Here is a 24726-nt window from a genome sequence, read left to right on the forward strand (position 1 = left end):
CAGCAATGGCTTGGAAATTACTAATTCAACAAACACTCTATCAAGCTCGATTCAAATCTAAAGTTCAAACAAGACATAAGCCTGTGAGAGTAGAGATCTGTATTACAATCAAAAGAAAAAAAAAAAAAAAAAAAAAAAAACACAATGACTTTTCAGGTGCATACCAGTGTCAGCTCTTTAATCTTCACTTCTAGAGGCATTGGCAGGCCCTCAGGCATAGATGGTGGTTTCTTAAACTCTTCTGACGGTGCCATCACCGGACCGCCCGCCCCTTTCTCTGGTAGAGGATCAAGCAAATTATCCAAATCTTTCTCGCTCAGTGCATCGATGGCGCTGGCTGCTTGAAGGAGCTCAGTCTCCGTCACTATGGTGGAAAGTAGTGGGTCTGGATCCGGCTCAGCCTCTCGCGGTGGAGGAGGGGGCAGGACTGGAACTGTAGAGGACGTGGAGGAAGCCTTTGGCGCCGTGCTGACGGTAGTTGCCATCGATTTCCTTTTTTCTGCTTCCTTCTCCCGCCGAAACCTGGCCAGCATCTCCGACACATCAGGGACACTGGGTTTCTTCTTCTTTTTCTCCTTGGCGCCATTTAGAGCTGTGAAACTAAACCAGATGCAGAGCTCGGTGATCATAAATGACAATCTGTAATACGGAATGCTAGGGAAGTTCCTTATTATTCTCAGTATTGTAATGAAGTTGGAGTTGGGGGCAGACCTTGAACCCAAAAAAAAAGATGTTTCTACTATCCAAGAAGGAGAAGCTACTGAGCCTTGTGCACTTGTTGGGTGGGGTAGTGGTTACCTTTCTCCTAGCCAATCAGTATTCAGGCAGATATTATAAAGGGATAGAGTTTATGAATGTTATAGCCATAGTTTATCAGAAAGCCAGAACATCCTACCAGTGTTAATTTCGTCGACTAAAACATTTTCGTCTACTAAATTAACACAAATTTTAGTCAACTAAAATACGACTAAAACTAAAAAAATTCAGATGACTAAAATGTGACTAAAACTAAAATGGCATTTTAGTCAAAAGACTATAACTAAAACTAAATCGAAATTTGCTGCCAAAATCAACACTGGTGCATGCTCAAAGCTTAATACCATAAATAATAACATATTCGATTTTTCACTCCAGGACCAGCAGTAGTATATAATGAGTTCGGAAATTGTAGAGAAATGCTTAAATAATGCATTACAAATTACAATTGAACTACACCCATTCGATTATAGTCGACTAAAATGTACTGGAGTTTTAGACGAATAAATATGACTAAAACGAAAAACACTTGCAGAAGACTAAAATGGGACTAAGACTAAAATGCCATATTAGTCCTAAGACTAAAGCCCCGTACACACGTACCGAATGTCGGCTGAACGATCGGCCGTCTTTTGTCCGGTGCTGTCCTGTCGGTTGAAAAGTGCTAAAGACTGCACATGAATTTTGTCGGCCAATAACAGCCGACTGCAGAAGTGATGTCATGTGATGGTTAACTTTCCTTGTCTTTTTTCTTCTCTGAGCATGCCCAGTCTTGCTCATCTGCTGTTTGTCGGCCGAATTCTGTACTGACTGAGGAACAATCGGCCGTTCTGGTGTTGGCCAACAAAAATTGTAAAGCCTGCACACCAGATTCTGTTCGGCCGAAAATTCGCAGTCGGTTGTCGGAAGCATCATACTAACAAGCCGAAAATCGGCCGATCGGTCGGTGGCCAAATATTTACGGCCGAAAATCGCTACGTGTGTATGGGCCTTTAGACTAGAACTAAATTGAAATTTGCTGCCAAAATGAACACTGCATCCTACAATGTTTCAAGGCTATGCAGGACAAAAATCATTCAATAAATGGCTCTTATACAGCCCCTAATTGATAGATTTTGTGTCTCATAAAATGTATGAAAGCCCCAACAATGACCTGTTTTTATTTGCTCCCTTTTGGGTGTCAAAACTACAATTGAAATGTTGCTTTTTGTATATGACAAGAACAGAAAAATACTTGTTGATCCAACCAGAAATCCTGAGGGTTAATAACTTCCCGTGGTCATGAGTGTCATCTATTACATTGTTTTCAGCTATCTCTGCAGACTATAGAACACATCCCTTCTAAGATATAGAGATAGAGAAGATGAATTTAAAAAATAATAATAATATTTGTACTCGATGTAGAATCTTTTGATGTCCATTGAGAGACACGGGTCCTACACCTCTGTATTTATGAATTTATGAATTTATAATAAAACGAAGGCATGCTTGTAATAGGAGGGGTTATCCTGGTTTACAGTTTTATTTTGCCAGTGTGCAGTCTTCCTGTAGGCAGAAGTATAACCAAAAGTTTAAAAACCCCCTGTGTCCCTCAATGGACTCCAAGAAAAGGATCTCCAGTGGAGTACAAAAATCCTCCTTTTCTTCTTAGTCTGTTGAGGAAGTCTTAAACCTTTAGGACATTAAAAGCAGTCCTACTGAGAGGTGGGCAACAAGGCAAACAATTTGTAACAGGCTAAAAAAACAAAATAAATAAAAAAACATACATACATTATATATACATACATAATTATATATATATATATATATATATATATATATATATATATATATATATATATATATACATATATATATATATACACACATATACATACATACACACACACATATACATATAGTTGCCATCAGACGAGACCAGAACATTCACCTTCAGCATCCAATTAGTAGTGATGCACCGAAATGAAAATTCTGGTGCCGAAACTAAAACCGAAATTGATGTTTTTACATTTTTTTTTTAAATAAATAATTGCATTATATTTGACTTTTTAATTAATATCATCATGAATTTAAATGACTATGAATGAATTTACGGTCATTATCAGCACCTTTTGAAGCGGTGTTAAAAATCCTGCTTGTTGCATATTTGGTCAGCACCTCCCCATTGAAATGCATTAAAAATGCAGCAAGAACGCATCAAAAATGCACCCTTGTGGGGTTTGTGATGTATTTTTTGAGTAACATGACCTATGAAAATCACATCATAAGCCCGGTAAATTTATGGCAAAAATCACGGTAAAAATAGCTGGCACTTCAGTAGCCATTATCAGCATCTTTTTTGCTTTCAGCACAATGCTGAAAACCCTATTTTTGGCCGATAATTTTGGTGCATCACTACCACTTAGAAAAAAAATAATAAGAGAAGACCAGGTAGCAGCCTTGCAAATCTGGGAAAGAAATAGTTGATGCTGAAAAGGCCAAGAATCACTCACAGTGATTCACTAGACAGAAAAGAGTGGAACCAAATCCTTGAGACCATAAGCTTGGATAATGGACTGTCTTATTTACAGAAAGAGCTAGGATTGGATGAAATGCAGGACCCAGCAGCAAGAGAATAGAGCTCTAGAATGGTTTTCTAATCACTCCGCGGTATTGCATAGCCACGGTATTGTTATTGTGGCATTTTTAAAATACCGAGTTTCTCTGCTCCTGGGTCTGACTTGTGAATTGATACATTTCAGTGAGCTGGATGACTCATTCACTCACACAGCTAACCTAACTATAAACAAAAATGATTACATTTGTATCTTTTCCTTCCCTCTGCCAGGAAGAAAGGAAGTTTAACCTCTTAAAGACTGGATCTTTTTCTGACACTTGTTGCTTGCAAGTTAAAATCAGTTTTTTTTTTGCTAGAAAAGTACTTGGAACCCCGAAAAATTTTATATATTTTTTTAGCAGAGACCCTACAGAATAAAATGGCGATTGTTGTAATATTTTATGTCACACTGTATTTGCGCAGCAGTCTTTCAAACGCAATTAATAGACTTTAATGAATAAAAAAAAAAAAAAAACGTAACAGTAAGTTATCCCAATTTTTTTTTTTTGTTACACAGAGAATCGTGATCTTTATTCCAAGCTAAAAAATCGCGATTCTCATTTTGGCCAGAATCGTGCAGCTCTAATATATATATATATATATATATATACATACATACATATACATATACACACACACACACACACACACACACACACGCATAGCAGCCCACATTACATTATTATATAGCCATCAAGCAGTGTCTGGCCTACCTGGTGATGACTGGTCCTGGCGCTCTGATCCGATGGCCTGGTCTTTAAAGGGGCAAATCCTTGCGATCCAGAAGTGGTTAAACCTACAGGAGGACCGGTGTTTTTATCTATTAATGACTTTACTATTGCTTTAGGCCTGGTTCACATGTATGCGGGTTGGTGGTTCACATGTATGCGGGTTGGTGGTTCACATGTATGCGGGTTGGGGGCCCACATTTGCACAGGCATAGCAGCCCATTGATGTGAATGGGCTTGAGCTGCTATGCCTGCGTTTTCAGCTGAAAAAAGGTGCATGCAGAATTTAAAAAAATGCAGTGGCCATGAAATCCATCCTTCTTTTGCAACATGCGACTTACCTGCCGTTGCTGCACACGCAAACTGTTTTTAAATGCCGTGCCCACGTATACAAAAAATGTAGAAAGCTTGCCAGAGCAGGAACTGCAGGTTAGTCGCATGGTGCAAAAGCAGGATGGATTTCAAGGCCACTGAATTTTAAAAAAATGCTGCATGCACCTTTTTTTCTGCGGAAAATCAGGGCATAGCAGCCCGTTCAAATCAATGGGCTGCTATGCCTGTGCAAATGTGGGCCGCCAACCCACATACATGTGAACCGCCAACCCGCATACATGTGAACCAGGCCTAAAGCAATAGTAAAGTAATTTATAAACAACACCTCCTTCAGGTTTAACCACTTCTTGACCACAAGGATTTGCCCTCTTAATGACCAGGCCATCGGATCGGAGCCGAGCGCCAGGACCAGTTATCACCAGTTAGGCCAGACACTGCTTAATGACCTATTTTAGGCCTGGTTCACAGAGTCTGTACTGACTGACTATATAATAATGTGCATAAGTGAACCAAAGCCCTTAAATTCAGCAATGAAATTCAAGTGAGGTAGAAATTTAATAATTTAAATTTAATAATAGAATACCGTGATAATACCATATACCGTGGCAAAACCTTAATCAATTAATCGCAGCATGAAAATCTGATACCGTCACAAGCCTACTGGATGCACAAAGTAACTGATGATATGTACAGTTTTACCAACACATATCAAAGTTGCAAAATTGTGCTTAGCCATTAAGACTCGTTTTACCCTTAGGCATGAAGAAGTTAAAGATTGGCGAATCCTCTACTGAAACAATGTACCCTTTTAGGGCATGACCGATCCACAGTAGGAATAGTCCACACCTGCAATAAAATCTTCTCTAAATGGATACAAGGCTAACATTTGGGGGAGGAGCTTAAAGTTGAAGTGGAGCTTCACTCTCTGATTTAACAGTAACTATTTTTAATCCTAATGCTGCTAGCATTAGTATAACATGTTTGCTTGTTTAACCACTTGCCAACCAGTCACTGGCACTGTACTGCGGCAAAGTGGCTTCATTCCGTCCAGCGACGTAGACTTACGTCGCTGGACTCCTCCCCTCGTGGGCAGCGCTCGCGCGCCGCCGGAGGCTCGCTCCCGCTGTTTCCAGTCACAGCGGGAGTCGGGCCAGGGGAGGAGCGGCGGTGAGCACCGCCGCTCTTCCCCGATAGTCGGGGAATTGAGTTTGGAGATCCGCCCGCTTGTGTAAACAAAGCAGGCGGATCTCCTAAGCTACAGTGACAGATTGCAGGGTTCAGCATAGCTGAACATGCGATCTGTCCTTGTGTCACTCAGTCACCTCCCCCCACACACGTCAGTAAGCACCAGGCATACATTAATCCCTCCCTCTCCAATAAAATTAACCCCTTCCCTGCCAGTGTCATTTTTACAGTAACAGCACATATTTATAGCACTGATTACTGTATAAATGTCACTGGTACCCCCAAAAGTGTCAAAAATGTCAATCAAGGGTCCGATCTGTCCGCCGCAATGTCGCAGTCCCGCAAAAAAAAAAAAAAAAATATTGCAGATCGCCGCCATTACTCGTTAAAAAGAAAAACACCAAAAATTACAGAAATCTTTCCGTTAGTAAACGCAATAACTTTTGCGCAAACCATCAAAATACGCTTATTGTGATTTTTTTTTTACCAAACATATGTAGCAAATTGGCCAAAAATTTAAAAAAATTTTGATTTTTACATTTTTGGGGGGGGGGGGGGGGGATTTCATATAAAAAAAATGTGAAAAATAGTTATTTTTTTCAAAATTTACACTTTTTTTGTTTATAGCGCAAAAAGTAAAAATCGCACAGGTGATCAAATACCCCTAAAAGAAAGCTCTATTTGTGGGAAAAAAAGGACGTAAATTTCATTTGGGTACAGCGTCGCATGACCGCGCAATTGTCAGTTAAAGTTGCACAGTGCCGAATCGCAAAAAGTGGCCTGGACGTAAGACAGCAAAATCCTCCGGTGGTAAAGTGGTTAAAAATACTTTTTTTCACATTTCTTCAGCTGCTTTCCATGGCTAGGTATATAATGTTATGCATCCCAGGAGTCTTCAGGAGGGGTTTTCTCAGCTAAGCGCACCCTCCTGCCTGCATGCCTAAACAGATGGATTCCGGGAAGTAAATGCTACACGAATCATCTGCCATTACTCAAGATGGCCACAACCAGCAAAACAAAGCATGGAGACATGGATGGATAGATGGGGGAGTTTGCTTTGAAAATAAAAAAATAATAAAATAGCTTTTTGGTGCTCCGATGCAGTGTAGTTCTGCTTTAACATGATGTTTCCAAACCCCATAGAGAAAGAGCTGGAAAAGCGGGTGCAAAGGGGAGTTTTAAATGACCCAAGATTGGAAACAGCATTTTCTCAGAATGTGCACACTGGATCAAATCAACCAAAACAATAGCTCTTAGGCTCCTTTCACACTATCCGTCCGGATGCCGTTTTTCTCAGCGGGGGGTCGAGCCGCCGATCCCCCGCTGAGCAGGAGGATGACAGCTGTGTCTCCACGCTGTGTGCGGAGACACAGCTGTCAGTTCCCCATGCATCTCTATGGGGGGAATCGGATGGGAACGGACCGTCTGTCCGTTCTCATCCGATCTGCTGGACGGATGGAAAATAGGGTTTCCATCCATCCAGATTTGACGGATCGGATGTCAGCGGACATGTCTCCGCTGCCATCCGATGCCCCATAGGAATGCATGGGGGGACCGTTCAGATCTGCCAAAAAAAACAAACAGGCGGATCTGAACGGTCCGCCTGTGTGAAAGGGGCCTTAAACAAAAGAAAAATAAAACAAACTTGATTTTTGTAGCACTTTTTTAACAGCAGAGCTGTAGAAAAGACATCTGCCTTCCTAGGACACAAACACAAAAACAGAGGCATGCTGGTTGTATGAAGGGTTAACTTGGGCTGGCCTTGGAAGGGTGAGAAAGAAATTGGTCATGCTGTGTTATGGTAGCTACGCTCCCACAGACAGACTGCTCTGTTGAAGGAGGGAAACCAATAGGAATCCAAGGCCAAATTTCTGCGGTGTTTGGACGCTACAGGTTTGGTTAGTGAGTGCTTTGCAGCTACCCATTTAGACCCGTTGGATAGAGAATGAATGGTGGAAGTAAAACCAATAGCCACTAGCCGGGAACCTGGCCTAATAGTAAACAATCAATGTAGTAATGGATCATTACAAACTATGGCTATATGTTAAAGACCTCATTTTTTGTATACATTCTTACCCTGGCTTTGGGTGTTTATTCTTCTTTCCCTTTTTCTCATCTTCTCTCTTTTTCTTCTTAATTTTGTCTCCACGCTCCTTCATTTTCTGCATGATAAATCCGGTATTAGATCAGACTTAATCACAGGAATGGACTCTTAGATTATGGCACAACCAAGACACGGGATATGCATGTGGAACTGTGCAAGTGATGGTACAGTAATTATATACAGTGATATCTCAGCAATGGGAAGGCTATGGAGGTTTTGGATGCTGTGAATCACAAGTATGAACTATCAACTACTTTAATGTTTTAAGTTTTGGATAGAGTAGAGATCGATTAGAACCCCCTGTTAATTTTAATGTGGTCTGTGCTAGAGGGCTGCATTGGGTTTGGGCTCCCGCGGGACCCAATGCAAATCTTGCGGGAGCGGTCAAAAAATTTTGCAGAGACCTGCGGGGAACGGTGCAATTCGGTGTAACGTATTTTCCGACGTATAAGACGACTTTTTTTATAATAAAAAAATACCACAAAAATCAGGGGTCGTCTTATACGCCAGGTACTGTAGCTTCAGCTAGTTACAGAACATCCCTATTAAAAATGTTAGCCCACTGGATGTGTATACTAGGGATGCACCGAAATTTCGGCCACCGAAATTATCGGCCGAAAATGAGCCTCTCTCATTTCGGCCGATAATGGGTTAACGGTGCCGAAATTAATATGGCCGCCGTGAGGAAGGAGGAGGGCGCAGCGCAGCGCAGGGCAGGTTTTAAAAGTCCCGCCTCTGGCCGGCCGCCCGCCTCTCAATGACGTCCCTGTTACTAGGATCTCTGCATTAGTGAATGGACATACCAGGCAGGAGGGCGGGGCGAGCGGCCGCTAATACATAGTACTATGTGATTCTTCCTGTCAGCTCAGCGGGAATATGACTATGTGTGAATGAGATCTGATCTGACCTGACACCGGGCGGGGGGGCGGGTTGGAGCGGCCGCTATTAGCTGTAACTATGTGAGCCTTTCACTTCCTTGTCAGCGGAGATACATGCCTGACAAGGAAGTGAAGCGCTTGCATAGTTACAGCTAATAGCGGCCGCTCCAACCCGCCCCCCCGCCCGGTGTCAGGTCAGATCAGATCTCATTCACACATAGTCATAGTCCCGCTGAGCTGACAGGAAGGATCACATAGTACTATGTATTAGCGGCCGTTCGGACTGTCAGGGAATTGAAGAGAAGTGAACGGCTCATAGTGACAGCTATTAGAGGCCGCTCGCCCGCCCGGTGTGTCAGTTCATTCATGGACAGATCGTAGTAGTAGTGACATCACCGGGAGGCGGGCGGCCGGCCAGAGGCGGGACATTTGAATAATGGACACAGTGACCGGAGGAGCTGAGTGAGTTGGAGAGGGACGCTGACGCTGAGGCTGAGAGAGGAGGGGGGAGGGGGGAGGGGGGGGGTGATAGCTGAGGCAGCTTACCATTGGTATTTGTATTAATTATGCAGCATGAGGGGGTTAATGTATTGTCACTGATGCATTAGTGACCGACCAGTGGCAGGTAATTAACCCCTTTGTGCTGCATTAGTGCAACCAGTATCAGTGCAACCAGTGTTAATTAACACTGATACTGGTTGCACTAATGCAGCACAAAAGGGTTAATTACCTGCCACTGGTCGGTCACTAATGCATCAGTGACAATACATTAACCCCCTCATGCTGCATAATACAAATACCATTGGTAATTAAATGAACCTCTTGCCAACCCGTCACAGTACATATACTGTGACAGGGTGGCAGCGACAGGTGTACGTTGCTGCCTGTTTTTTGGTGTATGCCCCTCTTCTATCTATTTTAATTTTTTTTTGGGGAAAGTCATTTTCGGTTTCGGTTTTCGGCCAATGGCATCCTGCATTTTCGGTTTCGGTTTCGGTCCAAAATTTTCATTTCGGTGCATCCCTAGTGTATACAGTACCTTTGGCAACTTACAGAATGACCCTGTGCTGTAATACTCTATGTACCGTGCTGAGCCAATCACAGAAAGCAGTGTATTCTATTAATGCATACAAAGCCTGCTCGGGTTGGCCGAGTCAAGGAGGCGGGCTTATACAACCTTTGCCAATCCGAACAGGCTTTGTATGCAATAGAATATACAGCTTGCTGTGATTGGCTCAGCGTGGTACATAGAGTGAAAGTAAGGCCCCAATAAATTGAGGCCAGCTATAGCGCTTGCTTTAAATAAACCAGGGCTGGACAATAGCTTGTCAGTACCAATGGTTAAAAAATGGGTAGGCTTCAAATATCAAATTAAACCTCTATAAAGTGCTGGATGCTTATCAAGAAATATGTAGGGATGAATCAATATACATAGACCACAATGTATGATAAATAGCAAAGAATCTATAATGATTGAGGTAGATATCACAATAATATTAGAGGAATAAAAAATATATAAAAAAAATATATAATGTAAAAAATATTCACCGCTCTCCACTCACGGGCACCATTTTGGCTGGCGGGTTTTTTCGTTTATGTATTGCACACCTACCAACCTTATTAAAGTAGTTTTTATGGTAATACACTATCTGGAGCTTTTTTTACCCTGCATACCCTGAGGATCGAGGCTATCCAGGAGAGGGGATCCCGAGTACTGCGGTACTACAAAGCCCAGCAGTGTCTACTCTGGCCCTGGTGGCCATAAAGCGATTACAGGTCTTAATACCATATGGTATATAAGACCCACATCATCTGGTGAGTGTGTTCTATTAGCCCCCACGGTGACACCACAAGTACCAGCATTGGATCATTGGAGGATTCAACACAGAGCACCTGCACTTTTTTCCTTTTATTGGCACTCAAGACTTACCTGCATTTTCACCCGAGTCACTCATGAACTTTTATCTATGGACTTTTTTACCTGCACATTTTGCACCCGAGTCACTTATTAATGAATTTTATTGAATAGATTTATTTGCTTTGATAATATTAATATTTACCCAATTGCTTTAACCACCCACATATAGCACCTTCCTCACCAATAATATTACTGCATATATTGTACATATTATATATCATATATATATATATATAATTTATTTTTTTTCTATTCCTCCAATATTATTGTGATATCTACCTCAATCATTTTAGATTATTTGCTATTTATCATACATTGTGGTCTATGTATATTGATTCATCCTTACATATTTCTTGATTAGCATCCAGCACTTTATAGAGGTTTAATTTGACCCATTTTTTAACCCTTGGTACTGACAAGCTATTGTCCAGCCCTGGTTTATTTAAAGCAAGCGCTATAGCTGGCCTCAATTTATTGGGGCCTTATTTTCACTACATCCCATTTCCTGTAGCACCTGCATTTATTTCTATAAATTATTATATCCCACTTTTTGGAACATCCATAGGCGCGAGGGATATACATACATTTTTGTAGTATATTTATTCTACTGGTACATAGAGTATTACAGCACAGGGATGTTCTGTAAGTAGACAAAGCTTAGTGTATACACATCCAGCAGGCTAAACTATTAATAATAGAGAAGTTCTGTATGTAGCAGAAGCTACAGTACACATTAGGGCACATCCAGCAGGCTAAAATATTTAATAGGGATGTGATGGCTCCACTGATGTTATGAAATGGTGTTGCCTCAGAAGAAGGGGTAGTCTTATATGGCGAGTATAGGGCAAAACTGCAGGAGTGAGTGGACACAAACATTGCGGGTGCGAGCAGGAGTGGACCGCAAACATTGCGAGCGGGAGTGGAACGCAAACATTGCGGGTGTGGGCGGGAGTGGAACGCAAACATTGCGGGTGGTCCTGGTCATACATGCAGCGGGTACGGGTTTAATAAAACAGTCCTGCGCAGGGCTCTAGTCTGTGCCTTCTCTATTTGTTCTGATTACCATGATCATTGAAAGCGACAGTTAAAAAGAGCCCCAGATTTTGGGTTGTCCCCAGAACAGCGATAGAGGGGAAATCTTCCAATGGGGACACTAGTTCTGGTGACCTGGGGGTCCCCAAGAGACTCCCTGATTTGCAGGGATTTCCTCTCACTCCTATTCGGCTATGGGACAGGAAGGAAATTTTCCTCAATGGGACACAGATGGCGAAAAAAAATCTGATAGGGGTTAAAACCCTCCCTTGAGCTATCAAAAACAAAAGAAAAAGATTTGCCTTTAGTTCTACTTTAAGACAACTCTGTCAATTCGCCAAGTCTAACTTTTAAGACACCTACAAGTGCCTGCACTTCCCTTACCCTATTCTAATCACCAGAGCTTTGGTACTTCCTGACAGTGTCAGAGCTTACCAACCAGGTGAGGCAGGCTGTCACATTGATGTGCCAATGGTGTGGGAGGAAGGATACAACATGCAGGCCTTGCCCCTACAGGAAGTGGTGTAACTTTGCTGATCAGAATTGATAGACATTGGATTCGCAGACTCCGAGATTACTGCAGGATTGTGAATCCTGAGATAACAGCACGTTTTACCCAACAGATTCAAGGTATAGATTTACGAAGAACTTTATCTAGTTTAATTGTCAGGGCAGGGAGACATGCTTCTGGTAACTTTGGTAGAAATCCTGGCATAGAGGGGGAGATCTTGGAGGCAATTACTGACTATACAATCGCACAGCTGTCTGAAAGCTGAATGGTGGTGATTTACGGCTGACTTTTAAATCTCCAGCCCAGAGCTGTTTACACCGCAAAAAAAAAGAAACCGAAAAGGATCTATGCACCTTGGGAGATTTCTTTTTCTTCTCTTTGACAAATTCATCCTCAGAATCAGAAGCTTGTCTAAACTGCAGTGTTCCAGAATTGATGTAAAATCCACCATACTTAGTGGTCAGCGACGCAGGGACAAGTTCATCGTACTAAGGAGAAGAAAAGACAAGCAAAATTAGACACTGTATTCCACATCTAATCCTTTTTCTGTACTTTATGGCACTGCAGTATTTCACTTCAGATTGACAATTTAGGGACCCTTCCACAAATATACAGGCGTGTATTTCAGGAAACTTGCAAGTTTGCTTTGATATACTAGAGCAGGGTCTCCAAACAATGTAAGCAAAGGGACAGTTTACGGTCTTACAGACTTTAGGGTGCCGAATTGTGACCAGTAGGAGTAAAAAATACCCCAGCATCAGTGGAAGTACGCAATACCTCAGACTTGGTGGTCAATGGGAGTAAAAAAAATTAAATAGCACCCGTCAGTAGGAGGAGGAATAGTGCCCCATTATTGGTATTGATGGGATTAATAGTGCCCCATCATTGGTATCAGTGGGAGGAATAATGCCCCATCATTGGCACCAGTGGGAGGAATAATGCCCCATCATTGGCACCAGTGGGAGGAATAATGCCCCATCATTGGCACCAGTGGGATTAATTGTGCCCCATCATTGGTATCAGTGGGATTAATAGTGCCCCATCATTGGTATTAGTGGGATTAATAGTGCCCCATCATTGGTATTAGTGGGATTAATAGTGCCCCATCATTGGTATTAGTGGGATTAATAGTGCCCCATCATTGGTATTATTGGGAGGAATAATGTCCCATCATTGGTATCAGTGGGAGGAATAATGCCCCATCATTGGTATTAGTGGGAGGAATAATGCCCCATCATTGGTATCAGTGGAATAGTGCCCCATCATTGGTATCAGTGAGAGGAATAGTGCTCAATCGTGTAGATCAGTGGGTGGAATTGTGCCCCATCATTGATATTAGTGGGATTAATAGTTCCCAATCGTGTATAACAGTGGGAGGAATAATGCCCTATCATTGGCATTAGTGGGATTAATAGTGCCCCATTGTGTATAACAGTGGGAGGAATAATACACCATCTATGGCATTAGTGGCAGGAAAAATGCCTCACTGTTGGTGTCAGTGAAAGTAATGGTGCCTCCTTGTTGGTGTCAGTAGGAGGAATAGTGCCTCAAGGGCTGGACGTAGATTGGCAAAGGGCCACATCCAGCCGTCGGGCCACAGTTTGGAGCACGCTATAATAGAGGAAACAACACCTTTTACACAAACATGGATACAACATAAACTCAGGGCATGAAAGTTGAATAGACAATACAAACCAGTTAAACTGGCCACTAATATGAAATTGCCATACGTTGTTGGAGGGGTGGCATCCAGTGAAGTGTGCTTTGGGTCATTGTTCTAAGTCGGTGACACAAGCTCCTGTTATCACCCACTTTTGACCACAGCATAGTGAGCATGACCTTTGCGTCTAACATTCTGGGAAGGCAGTTGCAGCATCACGTACCACTTTGTCCCCTGTATAAAGCTGCAGCTGCTGAGCATTTCCAGTTAGCGGCTTTACAAACACTGAAAACCAACCAAATGGGACAGGTTTAATGTCCTTCCCAAGAGCCAATGGGATTTTCTATTTTGCTATGACATAGAACCTTACTATGCACAACAACCAAGGTGCTGGTAGGCGACTCTGCACAAATGAGGCTTGCGGCAGTGACTGGTCACCAGAACAGGAAACAGTGCTGGGGAGGATCATTTGTTTTATGTAAAGATAGTAAATCTAATGCTACAAAAAAGCTGTCAGACTGTGGGCATGCTCCAGGAGATGGTCAGAGGCTGCGGGCATTGCTCCAGGAGATGGTCAGAGGCTGCGGGCATTGCTCCAGGAGATGGTCAGAGACTGCGGGCATTGCTCCAGGAGATGATCAGAGACTGCGGGCATTGCTCCAGGAGATGGTCAGAGGCTGCGGGCATTGCTCCAGGAGATGGTCAGAGGCTGCGGGCATTGCTCCAGGAGATGGTCAGAGGCTGCGGGCATTGCTCCAGGAGATGGTCAGAGGCTGCGGGCATTGCTCCAGGAGATGGTCAGAGGCTGCGGGCATTGCCCCAGGAGATGGTCAGAGGCTGCGGGGCATTGCCCCAGGAGATGGTCAGAGGCTGCGGGGCATTGCCCCAGGAGATGGTCAGAGGCTGCGGGGCATGCTCCAGGAGATGGTCAGAGGCTGCGGGGCATGCTCCAGGAGATGGTCAGAGGCTGCGGGGCATGCTCCAGGAGATGGTCAGAGGCTGCGGGGCATGCTCCAGGAGATGGTCAGAGGCTGCGGGGCATGCTCCAGGAGATGGTCAGAGGCTGCTGGGCATGCTCCAGGAGATGGTCAGAGGCTGCTGGGCATGCTCCAGGAGATGGTCAGAGGCTGCGGGGCATGCTCCAGGTGATGGTCAGAGACCATGCATTACCAAACATACCACAGGAGCTGGTCAGAGAAAACAGGACATGCTACAGGAGCTGGTTAGAGACCACAGGACATACTACAAGAGATATTTCTGAGGGTGGGGGGTGGGAACCAGGGAAGGTAAATATAAGCACATTAAACTTTAGTTTTTAAAGACCGAAACCTTCAATTTTTCTATAAAACAAGGTTATTTTATTATCGCTGCATGTTTTCCATAGCTGTGGCATCTCTTTTTCTCATCTAGCTTGTTTTTTTCTTTCTAGGACTCCCCAGAGAATAATTAGGAAGCCGCAGTAATTGTCAAATGACAAAGGAATTCTAGTGGCATCTCCAGTAACGCAGATCCCTGGGGAGATCACATATCTCTACGGGGGGGAAATTATAAGCTATTTTTAAGCCTTCATTTGTGTGGATATTCACTAAACCTGAGGGGAATGCCATTTTCTTCCTTCATACAGATGTGGACACAGAAAAAGGAGTGAAACGTAATAAGACAGATAGGTGTGCTTCTCATCTTCATCTTCCAACTGCTGCGGATTGGTAGTTAAAAAAGTAAACAGGGGGTAGAATTCCTGCCAAAGTCATGAACAAAGCAACGCATTACGGCGAGCACGTGTATACCCCGAGCTGCTGTCTCTTCATTTTATGAATGAATACAAAGCTTCTTCCAATTGGCTGAGGTGGAGAGTGTGACATGGTTTGCCTACCTCTCCACCTCAACCTATCGGAGGAAACCTTGTTTTTATTCATAAAACACATACTGTTTCACAACTTCAGCTCCATAAGTTATTACTGGCTGGGAAGGGGTTAATATCTAGGGTGATCAAGAAGTTAAACGTGAACAGTACGTGTTGCTTTTTACTAAAGATCTGTTTCATATCCCTGCTTTCCAGGGAGAAGAAACAGAGATCATTCCTTCTGTACAGAGCCCTGTGTTTATGGTCAACACAGGGCTCTGGGTTGTGATTGGACACAGCTCATCAGCAGGTCCTGGCCATGAATTATTGGCCGGGACTTCCTGACAGACTCCCGCTGTGTACAATCAGAAACAATATGCCACTGTGCCTGTACAGCACAATACGCCACTGTGCCTGTACAGCACAATACGCCACTGTGCCTGTACAGCACAATACGCCACTGTGCCTGTACAGCACAATACGCCACTGTGCCTGTACAGCACAATACGCCACTGTGCCTGTACAGCACAATACGCCACTGTGCCTGTACAGCACAATACGTCACTGTGCCTGTACAGCACAATACGTCACTGTGCCTGTACAGCACAATACGTCACTGTGCCTGTACAGCACAATACGCCACTGTGCCTGTACAGCACAATACGCCACTGTGCCTGTACAGCACAATACGCCACTGTGCCTGTACAGGCCACCCATGTGCAGTACATTGAGGGCAAGCGGTCTGCAAGTGGATGCAATTATATAAAACATGGAGTTAGGTTTTAATCTTATCCACTTAGGGTTTAGAAGCAGAACTCCAGCAAAACATATCCAAGTAAAATAAATAGCCTATTAAATGATAAACTAAAACAAGCTTTGACAAAATTTAGATCAATCCCCTACAGTACTTTTTTACTGCCACTAGATGCCAGAGGCCAGCATTATTTAAACCCATTTCTCTGAGCCCAGGTCACTATAGACCCACCCTCAGCCTGTGACTGGACAGTGAAGGGGGAAGCAGCACAGTGAGGAGCTCATCCATCACTCTGCTTGTCAGCACACAAACTGATTGGCTCATTGTGCTGCTTCTAAATCTTACACCCCCCAGCCCTGCTGTACAGAGATTGCAACTGGTATATACATTGGTTGCATTTAAAGAATGTAGTCGCAATCTGCTAATACAGAACTGCAATAATGTGTGTTTTATCTGCACAGAGTTCATCCTTAGGTCAGGCTTTTGTACAAAAAAGTCTAAACTACTTACAGCCTCAGAGTTGTCAATGAAGGAGTCAGAATCATCATAGCCGTAGCCCATGTCTATCAGATCCTGCATGCGGTCTTTCCTCTTCTTCTTGTTGTTCTGGAAAGTAAAAAAACATCAAAATGGATACAATCCACACAGTTTGTGGCTGCCCATAGTTGCTTTACAAATATGTTTGTATATATAAAATTTGCACGGTTTACTTTTTTGTTTAAAGAACAATTCTGAGCTCATTTATAGGGTATGTAGATTTTTATTTTATTTTTTTACAGATTGAACTGGTAAAGGTTTGCTTTACTGTTATTCTGCACGTTTTATTTTTTTTAATGACTCAAGAGAATCTATCCTTGCTCACTCCAATCAGTGGGTGGTAAACAGACAATCCAAGGTCAGTCGAGCAGCTCACTTCAAGGTCATGTGCTCAGACTAAGCAGACTCTGGCAGTGATAAGTGGCTACAATAGGTGATATAATTACAACAACCTACATTTTCAAATACAACTGAGATGTGTATCTGATGAGAAAGAACTGTCCTCTCTTTCCCCTGGGAGCACTGCACCAAGGACGATGCTACAATAGGATTTCAACACGTGTGTCAATTTTAGCAGTACTTATCGGCACAAGGAGAGAGAGCAGAAGTGAGCGATCTTTACTACAGGAAGCACAGATCTGGAAGAAACACACAAAGCCCACCAAGATTCAATGAGAATCTTATGACACTTGTATTTATAGGATATTCGCTTATCCCGGAGATCAGCTTTTAAATAAATGGGAAAAAAAAAAAAATCACTTGTTTCAGAGTCCTGTAGTACAGTGGTCCTCAACCCTGGCCTACAGGGCCCACTAACAGGCCAGGTTTGCAAGATAACTGAAATACATCACAGGTGATATCATTTGCTGCTCAGTGATTGCAGTACTCTAGTCCAGCCTTTTTCAACCAGGGTGCCGTGGCACCATGGTGTGCCTCCCCAAGTTCTTCAGGGGTGCCTTGGCAAAATGCCTATGAATTGCAACAAATTGCCACAAGTTTTAACTTTGCAGAATTACACCCCTGGGCACTGTGCAGGTCAAGCCACTGGCATCCTGACAACTACATCACTGGTTGATAAGGAGAACAAAGGGGGGCTTGCATAGCATCCTTGTTTGCACTTCCACTCTCCATCAGCGCTGGGGGTCACATTGGCAAGTAGAAGAAGAGACACTGAAGGAGAAGAGAAACGCTAGAATACTAGTCAGTACAAGTTTGCAATTGTGGAGGAATAAATCACTTCTAATTTTGGATGGCCCATGTGTATGGATGTTGCTGCGTTATGTAAAACTATTAGTTTAGTTTTTTATTTTTTTTTACATTTTAGAATGGGGTGCCTTGAGATTGTGCAGAATTTTAAAGGGTGCCGCAACTGAAAAAAGGTTGAGAAACACTGCTCTAGTCTGCATCTCCCCAAGGTAATACCTAAAATCTGGCCTGTCAAGCCCCGTACACACGTACCGATCGTCGGCATACAAATGTTCGTCTTTTCTCCCCGGGATGTCGGTGTCTGTTGAAAAGTGCAAAGACAGCACAAGGACAGCACAAGAATTTTGTCTGCAGACTTCAGCTGACTGCAGAAGTGATGTCATGTAATGGTTAACTTTCCCTGTGTTTTTTATTTTCTGAGCATGCCCAGTCTTGCAAATCTGCGGTCTGTCGGCTGATTTCTGTACTGACAGGCGAACAATCGTCCGTTCTGGTGTCTGCAGACAAAAATTTTCATGTTTGCAAGAAAGACTTTTGTCCGCGGATTGTGCGCAGACATCTGTCGGAGGCACCATACTAACACGCATACAATCGGCAGATCTTTCGTCCGCCGACGTTTGTATGCCGACGATCGGTACGTGTGTACGGGCCTTTAGTGGGTCCTGAGGACTCGAGTTGAGGACCACTGCTATAGTACACCCGGGCTGGGACTGGTTACATTTTATCGCTGCAGAAATTAAACTCCGTCATGCTCTGCAGGCACTTCCACCAGGCAAAACACGACCTATTCAAGTGAATGGGGCTTTGTTGCAACCGCGCACAATTCATACGGTTGTGGCGCAGTAGCCAAGCATTCGGCAGGCAGCAAAGGCGGTGAAACAACTCCTCCGCACTGCCTCTCAAATGCTCTCTAAGAGCGATCTGAATGTAAATCACCCTAAAGTGATATTAAAGCAATTTTCTTTATATTTAAAAAAAAAAAAAGGTTATACTTACCTGCTTTGTGCATTGATCCTGCACAGAATGGTCCCTACCTCCTCTTTGGCAGTGCCCTGTTGACGCTGTCAGCTCCTTCTTTCTCCATGTGCCTCTTTAGCAAGCTCTGTGCTATGGGGGAACCCATGTGAGCACACACCCATTCCAGGATGTGTACGTCCACAGACACAGCACCGGTAAGCCACGTCCCTGCCCCCTTCTCACAGGACTTTGACTGACAGCAATAGAAGCCTATCAGAGGAACAGTTAGTGAGGCGTTTTTTACCCTAATGCAGGGAATGTATTAAAAGTGTTACTAAACCAACAACAGTAAAATCTATTTGTATATGCAGTAAAGCAAGCTTGATACACTTACTGAGGAACCTAAAAGGTTAGTCCTCCGCATTGTGTAAAAAGGCTGTTTAATCCTATCTTCTCTGATCCTCCCCTTCTTCCACTGTCTCCAATCGATCTCCTGACAGAACAGAGCCTTGGGGCACATTGTGAGTTTGGTGTGTATTGCTAGAGAGATTTATTTATTTATTTATTTTAATTTGAAGGATGCATGTAATCAGCAAAGGGCCAATCAACACCATCCAGAAACAGGGTCAGGGGTCATGAAGCTTGATAGGACAGTCAGAGATGAAAACTCCTCTTACAAGCTTTAACTAGTGCTTGGCAGGACTACCTTGTCTCTAAAGCTGGATCTGCGTTTGGATCATGCTTCAGAGGCTACTGATAGGCAGTGAGGAAGCAATTTATGACGCCTCCTCCCTGCATGTTTTCAGCCCATTTTTGCTGACAAATGTGGTTGCAGGGGAGGGATTTGCGGTGCTTTCACATTTGCTAGAGTGTGTAGCATTTGCAGGGCTTGCCACATGCCACACGCTACAAGTTGGGTCATTTTTGTCAAGGGCACGAAGCATCGCAGCCATGACACGTAAACTTCCCAGTCCACAGCCTATTGCAGCTTAAGGGGGAGACGGTTGGTGGGCCCCCAACAATGAGGCCTAAGAGCAAAGCAAGTGTAAATGAGGCCTGCAATTACAGATGTGAGGTGCGAGACAAGTGAAGATACAGATGTGAAAGCGTAAACGCTGAAGATAGCTGGAATGGAGCAGAAACCATCTAGAAACCAAACAAAAAAATCTGCACATGCAGGTACAGATGAGGTTTCATTGAGAAGAGGTGATCTGAGATCAAAGCGCATCTGACCTGTATTAATATACAAGTCAACGTCTGGAAAATAAGCCTGCTGAAAGTTAGTTGTAGCCTGACATAGGAAGGAGGAATACATGCTGCTATTTGTGCTGGAAATGAAAGGGCAAAGCACATCTCAATGTACTGAAGGAAAATAATAGAAAAGCAGTGGTATAGCTGCATTAAGGCCATACAGCGGCTTTATAAAATCACCTGCAGTGATTGTTCTATTGTGCAGAGAACCCGGCCAATAAGGACTTCTGATCTTGAATTGTAACTGTACTGCTTCCTTTTATTTTGTATAGCACTGTGCACACTGTTGGCCCTATAAAAATCCTGAATAAGAATATTAGCAATAACATTGATCTGAGAGATTCTCTGCAGACCACAAAATCTGTTCAGGAAATTTCTGATTAATTGGTTTGTCTCTAACATGGGATAAGGTTGTGTACAGTTTATGCAATTTCAGTCTCTACCAAAAAAGGGATAAAAATACATCACACTGTATAATTCCCGATCAGTTGGCCCGGTGCGATTCTAATTATTTCATGCAATTTTGTGTAATATTACTGACACTTACATATTTCTCTTCAAATTTCCTAGCTAAGCTTTCCACCTCCTTCCTCTCCGCTTCCTCGTCATCAAACGGGGTGAAATGTTTCTTCTGAAGAAGGAAAACAAGAGATAAAACATCATGAAGGACATTAGAAGCAGTCTTAAATAAGAACTTAGGCTTTAGGCTACATTCACACCTGAGCGTAGCGTTTTCGCGCGTTTTTACAGCGATTTACAGGCGTTTTTGTGCAGGCATTTTTTGATTGAATAGATACCAATGGAAAACGCCTGTAATCTGCCCAAAAAGAAGCTCATGTACTTTTTTGAGCGTTGGGCGTTTTGCTTACAGAGTCAAAACGCTCAGATGTGAACAGGGGCCATTGAAATGAATAGGATTGGTCTTGTTGGGCGTTTTGAGAGCTGATCCCAGAGCAGAAAAACTCCCCAAAAACGTCCCAAAACACCTAGATGTGAGCCTTAAAGTAATAAAAAAAAAAAAAAATATGATATAATTCTTTTTCTTATGAGGATTATGAAAGAAACTCCAGTCATTTTTAATAAAAGTCAGAGTCAGCAGCTTCAAATACTGCCGCTGCTGACGCAAATCTCACCTAGCTGAGAATTGCAGAAGTGGGAGCAGGTACCTAACAAAACAAGATTTCTGCTCCCCCCCCCCCCCCAAAAAAAAAACTACACCTTTCAAATATGTTAAAAGGGGGGAGGCTGATTAGCAGCATTTTCACTTTTAAGGGAAGGTCCACTTTACTAATAGGCGAGTGTCAGTTTGTAATTCTCCAAATTTAAAACCCAACACTCCTGAGGAAAAAATAAAAAAACTGTTTTCATTTTGAATAGAGTAGGCAAGGATTAAAGCCTCCGTTAAAATTTTATGGCTGTCTTTGTCCCCACTGCTGACATTTCCCCTCACTGTCAGAGCAGAGGTGCTTGGAAAAAAAAAAAACAAACAAAAGGATTTATTTCGATCAAACCTTTTTCAAGCATGCGAAAAAGAAAAGAGTGAACATTTTAAGAGAAACAGTTGAAACTGTAATTTGAGTCAGACTGGCATTACTGAATTTAAATGTTTGCAAACATTAATGAAAATAACGATTGAGAAAAAAAACAACATTATAATATAGTGCAAATACACATTCATTTAAAAAAACATAGATAAGTGTTTGCTTAAAAAAACGTCATCGATAAACCTATCGCGTAGAATATTCTCATTGTGCACATTCCTGGAGAAAGTCCAAAGTAAATGGGTGCTGTAGCAAATGCCAACTGGAAACTAATGTCAACATTAGTCAAAGCGCATATATGTATGTATATATATATATATATATATATATATATATATATATATATATATATACACACACACACACACACACATATATATATATATATATATTATATATATACACATATACATACACACACACACACACACACACACACACACACACACACACACACACACACACATTATATATATATATATATATACACACACACACACACACACACACACACACATACATATAGCCAGCATACCAAGGATCATTAAAATAATGTTCAAATATTTATTAAAAGGATATTAAACTGTAATGTTGTAAATTGTTCTTCTTGGGGCCCATTTACAACAAAAACTGCAAGTAACCGTGTCTTTTCATTGTACTTTTGCATGCATTGGACGTGCGTTTTACATGCAGTTGACACGTTTTTCTATCTGAACTTGTCCTGTGAGGTCACTTCCTTCTTTCTTTCCTTGGGCTTCTACAGTATGTGCACTGTGATGCGTTGCAGTGCATTTTTGCGGTGTGGAAAATTGCAGCATGCTGTACTTTTCTGCACTGCATTGCAATGGCGTGAACTATGCCTATAGGATAGCCTGGATTCTGGACTGTCCATGCAGTTGGAGTGTAGTCCAAAATGCATCCAACTGCATTCAAGATGAAAGGGCCCTTGCATGTACCTACTGCAAAATTCTAGGAAAAATAATTTTACAAAATAAAAACAAAAAAAAACCCACCATCTAAGTCAGGGGTGTCAAACTCCACTTCCATCGCGGGCCGCATCAGCATTATGGTTTCCCTCAAAGGGCCGGTTATATCTGTAAGATTAGATGTCCAGAGCACCCCACGCCCCCTTACACTCTTACATGAGAAGTCAAGAGTCACCCACCCTTTCCTTACATCACAATGCACCCCCTTACCAGAGGGTGGATCTGGGAAGAAGTGCAGGGTCTGGAGGAGAACCAGAGGAGGGCTGGAGTCAGCTTCCAGAGTCTGCTGAATGCTGAGACCAGGGGAGGCAGAGACAAGGTGGTGTTGCGGCTGCACAGAGATGTGCAGGATCTATAGGAGAAGTTCTGCCCTCCTCTCTAATGCGGACTGCTGAGGAGGAGGGGGGCAAAGACAAGCCTTTCTGCAGCTGCACAGAGTAGTGCAGGATCTGGCAAAGGAGTTCTGTCCTCTCTGCTGCCGACTACAGAGAAAAGGTGGGGGCAGAGACAAGGGGGGCTGCCACAGCTGCATGAGAGGTGGGAGGGCCACATGAAAATGGCCTGGGGAGCCGCATTCGGCCCGCGGGCCTTGTGTTTGACACCTGTGATCCAAGTGTTTCTTACGATTCACTCCTGGTCCCAGGGCTTGCCATTTGTCACCAAGCTGTACATTGTTTTCCTTCTCTTGTTTTATTGGCCAAATGCTGTGGCCACCCTTACTGTCAATTGCATTCTCACATTAAAAAACAAAAAGGGCCCCAGGGTGATTTAAGCCATAATAAGCTCCTTGAGGGCAGGGACTGATGTGAATGTACAATGTACATGTAAAGCGCTGCGTAAATTGACAGCGCTATATAAAAACCTGAAATAAATAAATAAATGTGCTAGGATGCACCACATATTAGCACAGCATGACAAACTTACCTTTGAACAGCGCCCTCCAGTGCTGAGCTGTCAACGCTCCTGCTGGTCCCACACACTTCCATCTTTGTTGCTTCTGTTTGGCCACTTGAATGGCCAGGCCACGATGACATCACTCGCATCACCACAGCATAGATCCACTGCTGTACATGTATGCTGAGCTGTGCATGTGCAGCTCAGTGAGTACATGACAGCTGGCACAAAGTGGGGAGCACTTATGGACAAAAAGAGAGCGATGAGATCTCTTCTGGCATAAGAACTTCTGCCTGTCAGCAATCTTTACAAAAAGCGAAATTAAACCCATAGAATTAACAGTTTAAAAAAAAATTTTTTAGCTATCCCGGTATGCCAGGAATGCAACGGTCACATTGGTTGTGCGCTCAACTAAAATGTCAAACCATCAAGTGGCCGGTGTCATAACTGATCACAGGTGCAGCACCATGGCAGTTGCAGATCCGAGACCAAGATGGCAGCTTCCTTAGCTGAAAAGGATAGGAAGGTTTAGTTCCACTATAAAGTGATCATAACGGTAATTACCCATCTAATGAACCCACCAACATCCACCACAAAGCCTGACTGCTCTGCCCACTTACATTCTCTCCTGAGGGGTTCTTCTTGCTGTTCCCCTGCCGATTCCTCAATAATTCTGGGTAGATGAACTCCGGGCATTTCTTCTGATCCGGCTCAAACAGAGACAGTGCAATGCGGACTGTGGCTGCCATGGGCGCCTCTGACTCCTGGTTGTCCGGGCGTGGCCTCTTCGGTGCTGAGGGGTGGAAAGGGGACGAAGAAGGAATGGTGGACAGCTGCACCCTTCGTGGCTCCGCCATGATCAAACAGAAAAAATAAATAAATGATGACGGGGGTTCAACCTGCAGACATGGAAAGTCTCCGGCTGAGAGAAAAAGACCTCGGCTGAACGGCTTCTTCTATAGCAGACGCCCTTCTATCCTGTGGCTTCAATGGGGAAGAGCTGAGGGGGTAATGGTTTCCATTTGCGGCTCATCTCTGCCTATAAATTCTGTTAAA

At 43.2% G+C, this 24726-nt stretch overlaps 1 protein-coding gene across 1 annotated transcript in view; it reads right to left on the bottom strand.

Annotated features, from left to right (window-relative positions):
* The window catches only part of UBN1 (ubinuclein 1), a gene marked incomplete at its 3' end in the record, with an annotated part of 64489 nt that overhangs the window by 37528 nt on the left and 2235 nt on the right, over positions 1 to 24726 (bottom strand). Inside the window, exons 2-7 of the mRNA XM_082261661.1 lie at positions 24291 to 24718; positions 20797 to 20880; positions 16809 to 16904; positions 12395 to 12529; positions 7675 to 7760; positions 165 to 600 (exon numbers count right to left, since the gene is read on the bottom strand). Of these exons, the coding sequence (XP_082117787.1) occupies positions 165 to 600; positions 7675 to 7760; positions 12395 to 12529; positions 16809 to 16904; positions 20797 to 20880; positions 24291 to 24527 (1074 nt within the window). The 5' untranslated portion in view covers positions 24528 to 24718. The remainder of the gene's footprint in view (positions 1 to 164; positions 601 to 7674; positions 7761 to 12394; positions 12530 to 16808; positions 16905 to 20796; positions 20881 to 24290; positions 24719 to 24726) is intronic.

This window comes from Pelophylax lessonae (genome assembly GCF_965119305.1).
Source record: "Pelophylax lessonae genome assembly, chromosome: 6".
Taxonomy (NCBI): Eukaryota; Metazoa; Chordata; class Amphibia; order Anura; family Ranidae; genus Pelophylax; species Pelophylax lessonae.